The sequence below is a fragment of the Bidens hawaiensis genome, unplaced genomic scaffold, assembly GCF_021521415.1.
Source record: "Bidens hawaiensis isolate Kalapana, Puna unplaced genomic scaffold, B.hawaiensis_p1.1 tig00033892_1, whole genome shotgun sequence".
Classification (NCBI taxonomy): Eukaryota; Viridiplantae; Streptophyta; class Magnoliopsida; order Asterales; family Asteraceae; genus Bidens; species Bidens hawaiensis.
The window spans coordinates 126,832-139,415 of record NW_027495846.1 but is presented as its reverse complement, the minus strand read 5'-3'; the positions used below and the strand labels follow the sequence as shown (position 1 = coordinate 139,415).

General features: G+C 34.8%; 3 protein-coding genes across 3 annotated transcripts; 1 reads left to right on the top strand and 2 right to left on the bottom strand.

Annotated features, from left to right (window-relative positions):
- Positions 1-1,852: 1,852 nt before the first annotated feature.
- Positions 1,853-3,818, bottom strand: LOC143585580 (uncharacterized). Its single transcript, XM_077067338.1, has 3 exons — positions 3,608-3,818; positions 2,152-2,421; positions 1,853-2,033 (listed from the first exon to the last, which is right to left on the bottom strand). Exons 1-3 carry the CDS (start codon positions 3,816-3,818, stop codon positions 1,978-1,980), a joined length of 537 nt encoding a protein of 178 aa, XP_076923453.1. The 3' UTR covers positions 1,853-1,977.
- A 2,163-nt stretch (positions 3,819-5,981) lies between these two features.
- LOC143585578 (uncharacterized) lies at positions 5,982-9,302 on the top strand. The gene is made up of 12 exons (XM_077067337.1): positions 5,982-6,242; positions 6,674-6,778; positions 6,931-6,988; positions 7,432-7,512; positions 7,629-7,700; positions 7,795-8,042; positions 8,128-8,199; positions 8,507-8,623; positions 8,716-8,797; positions 8,878-8,924; positions 8,991-9,072; positions 9,178-9,302. The coding sequence occupies exons 1-12, from the start codon at positions 6,034-6,036 to the stop codon at positions 9,259-9,261; spliced, it is 1,257 nt and encodes a 418-aa protein (XP_076923452.1). The 5' UTR covers positions 5,982-6,033; the 3' UTR covers positions 9,262-9,302.
- Positions 9,303-9,962: 660 nt separating this feature from the next.
- Positions 9,963-12,046, bottom strand: LOC143585577 (large ribosomal subunit protein uL1z-like). The gene is made up of 5 exons (XM_077067336.1): positions 12,014-12,046; positions 11,638-11,857; positions 10,832-10,997; positions 10,269-10,474; positions 9,963-10,178 (listed from the first exon to the last, which is right to left on the bottom strand). Exons 1-5 carry the CDS (start codon positions 12,016-12,018, stop codon positions 10,125-10,127), a joined length of 651 nt encoding a protein of 216 aa, XP_076923451.1. The 5' UTR covers positions 12,019-12,046; the 3' UTR covers positions 9,963-10,124.
- Positions 12,047-12,584: the final 538 nt, after the last annotated feature.

Here is a 12,584-nt window from a genome sequence, read left to right as displayed (position 1 = left end):
TAATTGGGCTAACACTTTTCACAATCTCAAACCAGTTCACACCTTTACCGACCACATTAGAATCCTTTTGACTTTGTTATCTTTCTTTATAGTATGATGAAGTAGAGAGAGAGAGAGAGAGAGAGAGAGATGATGATGATGATGATGATGAAGTAGACCGATTGTTATTTGTTTAAAAGGGCGGAGGATTTAGGTTTTTAAAATTTGAATCTTAGTCAATAAAGTAAACAACCTAGAAAAACAAACTCAACTACTTTATGACATAAACTTTCAAAGCAAGCTTCGTAAATGATAGATGTGACCCACACGTGTCCAATGAGTTTATATGGATTACACGTGTGGGTCTTCTCAATGCACGACACATAAGCCAACTGACTTTTATGGTTGGCATGTGTCCAATGGGTTTATATGGATGACACATGCCCAAAGTGTTATTATTTTATTATATTGGTAGATTTATTGGTAATAACTATTATTCATAATCCATTCATCAAATTTAGTGAGTGGGGTTTTTATAATATAAGGGTGGTTTAAGATGTTGTAAGTGGATGAGAGAGAAAATGCAGTGATTTTTCTATATATTTGAAAAGTTATAATAGCACCCTATAAATTTTTTTATGTATTTTAAAAGTGGGTGTGAATGGATGAGAGTGAAAAAGTAATGATAAATGTATAAAAAATTGTTATTTAACTGAGAATGAGAGAGAAAATATAGTGTGTTTTAATGTAATTTTAGATTTTGAGATATGAGAAGGGATGAGAATACTCTAAAATACTAAAATATAATCGAATTGTCCCAAATAAGATAAAATATTAACGATAACTATAAAAAAAATAATTAATAGCAATTAGGATAATTGATGGACCGTGACTCACCCGATCATCTTTATTTCCAGAGTATGTAATCTTGGAGTTGTAGGTTGGGCACGTCTTTGAATGGAAGTTCATACAATCATACATTACTTTGTTCCCATTAGTTTCGACGCGAAAAGAGGAAATTCACATGAGAAACCTTATGGCTCTACGGGACCTTAGACCTAAGTCTTTCCCATTTTAATGAAGTCTTTAAATGAATCAACCCAATCACTTGAGTTGGGAATCATCGACAACAATAACCATTAACTATTTAAGTTAATATTGTTGATTTAATTTTAGACAAAAATACAAATTGAGTATTTCTGTGCTGCTAACAATCAACTTACAAATTTTTATTTTTTTTATTGGCTCCTTTTATATTTCATAGAAACATCCAAACGATTTACAATGAAGTGGCAGGTAAGCGGGCAACAAGCTGCGCCGCAACCCCCTTTTGATAGCAAACCTAATCCGACTAAAAACAAAGTTTTGATTCTTATGGGCTGATACATTACTATACACAACTTTCTGAACCCTATTCAAAAGGTCCACGGCATCCGGAACTAAGAAACCAAAAGTGTCAAAGGCGGAGGGGATAAACACGTGTTGATTCTCCAAACAAGCTCTCTCGTGTTTAGCAACCTTGCCCGATGCCGCCTTCAATGCTGCCTGGCCTGCTACAAATCCAGTGTCCCTACTCCTAACAAGAGGGGACGCTCCTGTGAGGTCGACACAAGCGTGTTTTCCCCCTACCCACCCAAAAACAAGTTTCACTTCAATTGTTTTATTTTGAGAATCAATATTTGGTCATTTTCACATCCTTATTAATGGTCTCTATAGTGTTAATAAAACCATTGCTCATGACAAAATCCATTCTTATTATCATTCACAATCAGCCGGTTTTACAATAAAATAGCGAGTTTGCATATTGAAACCGACAACCCATGTTTTCAGATGTCAGTTTGATTAAAAAAAAATCTGAAGTCTGATATGTCAAATGACCAGAAACATACTAAAACAAACCTCTTTTGAGTATCATTTATCATGAAATACATAACACATGGAATATGGTAGATAACATGTTTTCAACAACTATGGTGGATTTATACAGACATGAATCTATCAGGATAGTGATGCCTTTTCCAACAGTTCCTGCAACTCCCCACTTTTGTATGCATCTGCAATACAAGACGATAATTAAACTATGAATATTGTTTCAATGAAGAAACATTGATAATAAGTTAATAAAGCATCTAAATGGCAAAGTAAGTTAAAGTCACGAGTGAGTCAACTTACCAACAGTTATGTCACAACCACCAAAGAACTCCCCATCAATGTAGAGTTGCGGAAATGTTGGCCACTGCGAGTATTCCTTTAATCCTTGGCGCAAGAATTCATTTTCAAGAATGTTAACAGTTTCGAAAGGTACATTTACCGCCTTCAAGATAGAAACGACTGTGTTTGAGAAGCCACATTGCGGGAAGTCCTTAGTTCCCTTCATGAAAAGAATGACCTTGTGTGATGTAACAACTTTATCCAATGTAGTCTTCAACTCAGGACTTAATGCTGTAAGCAAATGTATCCGTATAAAACATTAAATGTAAATTAGAAGTTTAGAACCACTTTTATCTTTATCATACTTTTGAGCTTCTACTATGTAAACTGCAGTAAATTGATGCAAATTCTTGGAAAATATCAAAAAACTTGCTAAACTTACAAACTATGTATCTGTAATTGTAGTGTTGGGAAAATTGGGATTAACGGCGACTGATTAATTTTTAGCTAGTCGGTGATATTAGTCGCTAGTTGGCCCTATTTAACCATAATTCCGGTCAATTCTGCACTGCTTAGGCCATTTGGTCCTGAATGGTGAGGAGTGGTTAACACCTGTCTACTTCAAAGTTTTAAATACAAAACCGAACTGAAATTACATATACAAATTCCAATCTGATTAATCACTACTCACCACTAAGGATGAGCATATAGCAACGGTGCTGAATCGGGTACCGTCGGTACCGACTTGTTGAGGTTTTGGGATCGGTACAGTACTGGTACCCATTTTTGGGGATTTTCGATACCGATGCCGAGCTCACTACTAGTCCCGCTATTATCTTTATCATACTTTTGAGCTTCTATTTTGTAAACTGCACTAAATTGACGCAAACTGTCTTGGAAAATATCAAAACAATTGCTAAACTTACAAGCTATTAATCTGTAATTGTAATGTCGGAAAAGTTGGGATTAATCGGCTAATAGTCGATCGGCGACTGATTAATTATTAGCTAGTCGGTGATATTAGTCGCTAGTCAGATCTAGTTGGCCCTAGTTAACCCTAAAACGGGCAATTCTGCAAAGTTTCAGCCATTTCGGTCCTGAATGGGTCAAGGAGTGGTTAAAACTCAAAGCTTTACATATAAAAACATGTGTGTGTGGGTATAAAAAAACTTAAACTACATATAAATTTCAATCCGATTAATCTCTAGTCACCACTAAGAATGAGCAAATGATACCGGGTACCAACATTTTGAGGTTTCGGCACAGGTACTGAGCTCATCCTTAGTCCCCACCCTACTGGCCGACTAGCTACTACTGTAATTGACATATATCATCACACTCTGAATGAATCCAGTAATCATCGACTGATTCTAATAACTATTTTATTTATTTTGAAATTTAAAACTCGCATATGGCAAGCCTTTAAGATATAAAAGGTACCCTAGAACGATGCATGAGTGGATGAAAACATATATACCAGCAAAGCATCCAATCTTTCTAGAAGAAACTGCAGTTTTAATAGCTTGAGATCCGAATTTCAAGCCGCCAAAGGTGGTGGGTCGACGGTGGTATGTGACAGCAGAACGATTGATTGTGGTTGTCCCGGAAGCAAATACGAAAGAGGGGATTCTTGATGTTGATGATGATGAAGAAGCCAGTCCTGATTGGATAGTCATACAGCACGACATCTTTACAACCAGATTGATTATGTTACGGAGAAATATGGATCACTGGTATAGCATCAACTATCAAATTACCTGCACACGATGTGTTCGATGAAATGCCTGTCAATGTTGATTATTCAAGATTACTCATGGGCTTCACATAAGTAACATTGCACAAGTGCCTGGGCTAGCCCACAGATTTAGACTTTATGAGTGTTATCGTATAATCGTAAAAAACGTACGCGAATCACGCTTAAGGCAAAAACAAAATGCTTAAAGCCAAAATGCAAAACACTCTCAAGCTAAAATACAAAAACGCTCAAGAAAATCATAACACGCTCAAAACGGGCTTCGTGAAGAATAGTAAAAAATTGATCGATTAACGATCTAAATATGTTTTTTCGGTGAATCCATGATTAATTGGGTATGTATTGATGATCTCGAGATGTTGGGATGTGATTTCATGAAACAGTTTGGTAAATACATGTAATTTTGTACGTTAACATACGTTAAGGGTTTTGTATTATATCCTTTATTTAGACTTTATTGTTGGTTTGTTGCAAATTAATATTAGAGTAATACGTCTCGATATTGATTATTGAATGTGGGGTAGATGAATAGAGTCATCAAGTGGATACTTTTTTTTGGTTATAACGACTAGGGGACTCGACCACATTTTGTGACGGTTTATACTTTTACGCACCCAAGGGCAAGCCTATGGCCTTTACATGTCTTAGCAAAGTGTTAGCACATAATGATCCAAAGTATAATTTTCAAATCTCAGTGGACTAAATGTTTACATCAACGAGGCCACTTTGTATGTTGTAAATTAAATCTATTTTCATCTATAAAAGCCAATTATCTTAGTTTCATGATTGATTTTAGAGAAATAACAAGTCGTTTTTTGCTCTCCAAATGCACCAATACACATAAGAATAATTGTTTGCGTTCACTTCCTTTTCATATCATTTGTTTTGATATGTTTGTGACATTAAAAAAGATCACAACCGAGAAAGCGAATACAAGAAAGATTCGACACCAATGGTTGATCCCTTGACAGACCAAAGTCTCAACATAGCATGACGTGAAAGGGCGTTCCACTATTTCTAATGGCTCGCCACGCAAGGCATGTTTATTAGAGCTCGAGTTTATGCTTTTTTGTCAAAGCTTTCATGAAAGGTAGTCTTTCCATTCCTGCTATCCAACCAAGTATGCTCACATTTATCAACAATCAACTATATGATAAAAAAAATGACATTGTCAATACTTGTTAACATTTTTAGAACCCTCTATCCTTAACCTTAATGTTTGTGGAGCAAATCAACCTCGTTACTTATGCTCTTAGACCTTCTCTCTCCCCACCGACTCCCTTTCGCTTTTCTCTCACGCACATAAACATTTTTTTGTTGTCCACAAAGAATATTCACGGATTTCCTCCGGGTCTAATCATCATCATCATCATTTATTTAAACAATTTCGTTAAAATAATAACGTTAAAAGTAGCGGAAGGTTAATCAGACATCATGCGGTGGTGTTGATAGTTGATGCACCAATCGGCCAATAGTTGGGGGGTGTTTGGCCTAGCTTTTTTAGCAAAGCTTATAGCTTTTTTTAGCTTTTTTTATAAAATAAGTTTAATTTGGTGTTTGGTTTAGCTTTTTTAGCTTAGGCTTATAAGCTTATATAAGCTAATTTGAAGAATCTTATTTGAAGATGGTTTTTTAGCTTATTTGAAGAAGCTTATTTGTTTAAGGGGGTAAATTACTCATTTGCCTTTAAATGGTGATGGATTAATAATATTGAAGTAACTTATTACTATAACAAATTAAAAATGATGGATTTATCAACTTATTAAGATGTATAATCAACTTGTAGAATATAAGCTAACCCAAACACTTAAAAAAAGCTTATCAAATGATATAAAATAAGTAAGCTTCAAAAAGATATAAGCATAAGCACAAAAATATAAGCTAGGCCAAACACCCCCTTGATTGTTATGTGTCTTGTGTCCGAGGCCCGATACAAAACTAATATCGAACCAGAAATCTCACCGAAAACAACATCTCTGTTCCTACGAATTGAAGGTAGAATAAGTATAAGTGAGGAGACATGAGTTAGGAATAAGTACAAAGCTTTTAATCGAACCTGAAAACTCCTGTTGCGCTAAATATCTTCTTATCTGATATAACTGTGGCTTAACGGCAGCAGGCCATTGCATCACACAGAGAAGTAAAGTCTAATGGCCACCGGATGTATAAAGCTTTCTTTTTCTTCCCTTATTACAGACTCTCCGGCAGCAGTTATCATCCGGAGCTTCAACTTAAAGTTCCACCAAAACGAAAATAAACACGGAACACGTGGACGATACCGAGCCAGTCTGATAATGAATCCAGAAGCATTCGAAGTCGGTAGGATGATCGGAAGCTATGGTTTCATGAGCGTCACTAGGTAAACAAACCCTGGAGTTGTGCACGGTTCGGTTCGGTTTGGTTATTAGCCTCAACTGAATTAACTAATCGGTTATTCAGTTAGCTTGTCGGTTCAGTTCAGTTAATTTCGGTTAATAACAAATGTATAAGTACAAGAAATGAAGACATAAATACATGAAATTGAAATGGAGGTATATAACTATATATACATAAAATGCATAGAATGAAAGTACACAAGTAGAAATATATGGGAATACGAAAGGTTCAGTTCGGTTCGGTTGATTTCAGGGTACAATGTAAAATGATAATCGATTTTCGCTTAATTCGGTTTTCAGTTAACCGAGGGTACAAGTACAACAAAACCTGTTATATGATTTTCACTTGATTTGGTGGTTTTCGGTTAACGGATGGAATTGTGGCGTTATTAATTTGAGAAATTTGTTTGGGCAGTTATTCAGGTCTTCAGTCTCGGCCTGATATTGATGAGTTATCGCGGTTAGAGGACATCGGGGGATTGAAGTTTCAGGATGTTAGAGAAGGCAATGTGCAAATCAGGTCAGTTATGTTTATAAATTGATCTTCCATGCATCCTAATTATAGGGGCATTGAGAATTGAGATTTTAGTTGAACATTAAAGTGTTCTTATTTTGCTTTCCTTTTAATTTTTCTTCTTCATATTGATATTTGCGATTACAGCTTTTATGCAGACTTTACGAAGGAAGAGTAGCTCAAGGTCCTCGTAGGGGTACTCCGATTATCTTCAAGGTAATCTCCACCATGTTCTGTAGAGATTCATTTGGTTTTGGTGAACAATTATTTGATTAGGGCTATAAACGAGTCGAGTCGAGCTGAGCCAGGGTGGGATTGAAGTTAAACGCGCAAGCTCGGATTGGCTTGGCTCGTTTATCTTAATGAGCTGAAATGTTGAGACCGAGCTCAGCTGTTAAAAAGCTCAAGTCATCTTATTTACTTTACACATTGACATATATAAAAACAAAAAAAATAATATTTTTAACATATATATGACGTAGAGTTTACATACTACAAAATTTATAAATTTCATACATTAGAATTTGGGCTTTAATTTAAATGAGCCAGCCTATCTTGGCTTGGGCTCGGCTTGTTTGCAAACAAGCCGACCTCGAGCGAGTCACGCACTTTTTGAACAGCTCTACATCTGATTGATTATGTTATCGTTGATCATACAGGTCTATCCGGGGAAACAGATGGGTGGTCTTGAGGCTGATATGATGGCATCAAATGAGCTGAAATCTCATGCTTTCCTTCAAGTACATTTAGAACATTATATTTGACCAACTGAATTGGTTTTACTACATGTGTTGATTCAGACTTCAGAGTGATTAAATCTTGTTTACTTCGTATAAAACCTTGACCTTTTCTGCAGAGTTGTTCACAATCAATCTGCCAAAATATCCAAATTCTGTTGGGGGGTTTTGAAACTAAAACAGGAGAGCAGGTTATTAATGTTCTTTTTAATAATTTAAGTTCCTTGTATGTTTTCATATTATGAAGATTGTGACTACTATATATGTGATCTAAATAACAAACAGTGGCTTGCATTTCGCAACGATGGCAAATACTGTGCAGCAGACTATGCTAAAGTTTCAAGTGAGAAACTTTCAAGAAACCGTGGACTTGGAGAGGAGAAATCCTGGAATCCCTTTGAAGCAGAATTGGATATTAAACGAAAAAGATCATTTATTATTAAACTTCTTCAAGGTGTTTTATGTGGTTTGGTATACATGCATGATAATGAGAGACTACATCAGAGCCTTGGCCCATCTTCAGTTGTTCTAAAGTATGTTTGTTTCTTTTTTTTTCTTGGAGATGCGGTTTATATTGAATTGTAAAGGTAAATAAAAAGCTATGTGCTGGCATTGCAGTACATTGGTGGAAAAAGATGCTGCTTATCTTGTTCCAAGACTCCGTGATCTTGCCTTCTCGGTGGATATACGGTATGCTTGTGGTGATAGTGCTAATGATTTTAAACAATCTCTTCTTCAACCTATTTTATTACACAGTTGATTATCGCATTCTGTTTATCCAATATCACATAATCACTTTCGAAACACACATCCAAACATAACGTACTCATTTTTAAAATAGCTAGAGGCTTGGCTCTCTGTGCAGGCGTTTCATCTTTAGCATATATGAAAGTCTTCACATGTAAATACTATTATTTTAAGGGAAAAAAACATAATAATTGAAAGTATCCTCTTTCAGAAATAATGTCTGATCATATTTAGTAACTTCTTGTTCTAGAATTTCAAGTTTAGAGGAAAATTCATATGGTTTGTCCGAAGGTCTTTGGAGACGAGCGAGATCATATGGGGCCTTTACTCCTATGGAAAAACGAGCTTTTGGAATAGCGGATGATATGTAAAAAGTCTTCTTTAATCCTTGTTAATGTTCTAGAAATATATATTATTGATATTGTTTGCTCATATACGGTTATTCTTGTTTTGTTACAGTTATGGAGCTGGTCTTCTTTTTGCATACTTGGCTTTTATTCCATTTTGTGAAGCAGGCATTGTGGATAGCCTTTCATTGCAAGCAAGTTTCACATAACTATATTTAAGCCCAATTTGTATCCTTTTATGTATGTATTAATATTTATGGTTTTGAACTTGCAGAGGCTGCTAGAGAGCACTTTCAAACTTGATCTTACAGCTACTAGAGAGTAACAACTCTAATATATTTTATATTCCAACCACAGTAATACACATGTTACCTATTTTCTTATTAGGTATTGCTTAGCTGATGATGGGTTCGTAGAGGCGGTTAAATTTCTGGACATGGGTGACGGTGCTGGCTGGGAGTTATTGCAGGTTCAATTCCATTACTATCATTTCTTTCTTTACTATAGATTTTGGTGTGTTAATTTTTCACATCAGGATTATGTTACTATTTATATTTATTTTAATTAAATGCAGATGATGTTGAATCCTGACTTTAGGAACAGGCCCATTGCTGAAGCCGTATTGAACCACAGGTTCCTTAAAGATGCTGTTCTTTGAAGTCCCTTTTTAGTAATGGGAATTATGAGGTTTTAACTGATGGAAATACACTATAATCATTTCTTATTAAGTTGTTTCACTTGTGAGTATAGCCAGCAAAAACGCTGATGAAAACGTCATCATACGTTGTGTTATATATAGGAGAAGAGAGAAAAATCTGCATAAGTCACACTAAGCAGAAACATGATTACTTCTTAGCATTACTAAACTGAAAAATAGTTAAAACTTTAATCTGGACACATTTTAATTTGGGTCACTTTTATCAGTCATTAGCCTAAAAACTATTTCTATCACACAATTAATAAACCTGCCATGTTCATCCAAAAAGAAACCAGAATTCACTTGTGAATGCAGTTGTACAGGACAAAGATAGGCGCTTATTAAGTTAACCACAACACAAACTCATGACATATAAATGTGTAATCAATCCATCAGCAACCAATATAATGAACTTGCATGTGTTGACCATCGCATGAGCAAGAATTCATACTGATACACATCAATGAAATACACGCATAATGGTTTCACGTTTTATTCAATAGGAAATATTCCCCTTTGCGAAATAAATTAAGTATTTGATATGTCAAGCTTTTGCAAAGCCATATCTATACTTTCATTTTAATTTACACCAATCTGTGTTTGAAACTTATACCGCCTATCAGTATTGAGTAACAGAACAAAAACTTAAATCCACAAATGAATTTTATCAAACAATTCTTGAAAATAAGATTGATTTTATAGTGCTACAGAAACAAAACAAGTAACAAGCCAAATAAAAACTATTCCGGTAATCATAAGATGTATACTTTCCAACACTGATCTTAACAAGAACCCAAATGAAAACATAACAAATAAACTCATCCTTAAAAGATGCGGACAGGCTTCCCCATTGTTGTCTTCAAGTATAAGCACCGCACCTAAATTCATTAAAAAGATTATATAAATAATTAGATAATAATATCTTTTTTTATCAAAAAATCTATTTTGCAATCAAATAAACAACTCACATTTTGCCAATTCTTCTTTAGCAAAGAAACTAGGAAGTTGACACTCATTTGAACGTTTTGGAAAATTTGCTTCTCCTCCATGCTGCAGTTTCCAACAGCAACTCCCATGCAGAGCACCTTCTTCAGTTGGAACTTGACTGTTGCTTTGGTCTCGTTGACCTTTGCCTCAAGAGATTCCTGGTGGGAAACAAGGGTCGGGAACTTACCTGCATTTTAATAACAAAAATCATGGTGACAGTTTACAAAGAGTAAGAGCAAATTGCATGAAAAAGACACAAGCTTTGTACATTCTCTTTATTTTTGCAAACAAATTTTACGAATTTTGTAAAAACCAATAACAATATCACTGCTTTTTATAAAAAATTACATTTTCCATAAAATCTTTATGCACATGGCAGCTGGCATGGCATCACCAAAGCCACACCAGTAATTTACAAATAGAATATACAAACTTAAGGCTATTGCAAAGAAAACACTGTGTGCAGGGACTAATTTACACTTAATAAGATTGATAAATGTAAACACAACGTGTTGGTTTAGTAAGACAGAAAAATATAACTTACCAGCTTTGTTTAGACCAGGGCCCAACAGACGAGGAATCTGCTTGATGACAGACTCAGAAGCCAAGAAAGCTTGGTGCTTCTTAGCAAGTTTCTTCACTAGCTTCTTGTTCTTGTTCAGCTTCTTCAGACCCTCAACGTCCATATACTCAAGTCCAATCTTTTGGGCCTGCAAGTTTGCTTGAAAATAATTAGATTGCTTGAATAAACAAATTGACCAAACCATAGTTGTCATAAGCAAATAGCAAACGACAAGCTACCTATAAGCTAATTGGCGATAATGAAATAGGGAATGCTATTTTATGTTTAGCTATACACTAGAAAAAAAAACTTCAGAAACATTTTACATGTATATTTTATCCAAATACAATGTTTTTATTATTAATACCCACACACACTATTTTATACAGCATATTTAACAACAACCTGCTATTTTATAGGTATATATTAAATCCAAAAAAACCAGAAATCTCACTACTTATCACGTGTAAAATCAGAAAGAAAGCAAAGCCCTAATGCCACACTGATCACTCGCTTGCTATGATCGCTATTAACAACTATGAACCAAACACTTCCGCATGATGCAATCTATTATAAACATCCCATTAAGACTATATTGGATTATTGGTCAAGTTCAAATTGTTCAGACAACCTATAACATCAACTCCCTTGTGTATATCACAGTTATCAGCAGAACTATTAATGCAACATATAACAATAGCATTACTCGTAAACCTTAATGTTCAATTAAATATACCATGCATTTTCACCGTTGAGTTAAATGAAATAAAAAATAACAGTTAAATCACCTCTTCAACATGCTGAGCATCTCCAAGCATGCAAACCTTCAACTTGGGGCGAGGAATGTGCGGCAGTTTTACGGTACCGCTGAACCGCTTATCCTTTTGCGGATCATAATTCTTCAAACCAATTTGAAGCTCAATTGTTTCGGTAAAATTTCTCTTCTTCTCCTTGGCATCAGTAGTAATCTGAGTAATTGCCTCTCTCAGTGCTTCACTTTGAAGCTTACTACATAACAAATAATTAAAAAAAACATTAAACTTAGTATACACTAATTATCATTTTAAAACAACAGTTCTACAACAATCAATATTCAGTATTATTATTATTATTATTATTGTTATTATTATTATTAAATTTATCTAACTGAATCAATAAACATACCTCATTCTCAGAAGCTTCTCTTTTGCTAATTTCACTTCTGCAAGCATCAAATAAAAAAAATTAAAAATAATAATAATAATAATTTCAGCATCAAAGAGATGGCTAAGCATCAAAAAATGGTGGAATTAAGATCTAAATACATATAATTAACAAGAGGAAGCTTGTTAATTAACAATAATAAGCATCTGATTACATGATGATACTATTAATGTATGAGCACAGATTAAACTGAGAAATGAATAATAAGATGGTACCTCCGATAGGGTTTCAAAGTGGCCACAATACAGAGGCGAGTAGCTTATATTACCGTAATATATGAATGAGATTGAAACCCTAAATCCTGAAATAATAGATGAATGGGCTCGGCCTTGTATTGTTGACCTTTAAACTAGCCCATTCTCATTATAAGTTAATGGGCTAGTAAAAACAATGGACCAAACTGACTTGAGGATATAATATTTTAACGGAATCCTAACGCCGTTACTTGGGGGTCGCCGGAAAATGTTTTTGACCGGAAAAGTCACATGCTTTTCCCGAAAAACTCAACATGAACATCACTTTAACACCGCCA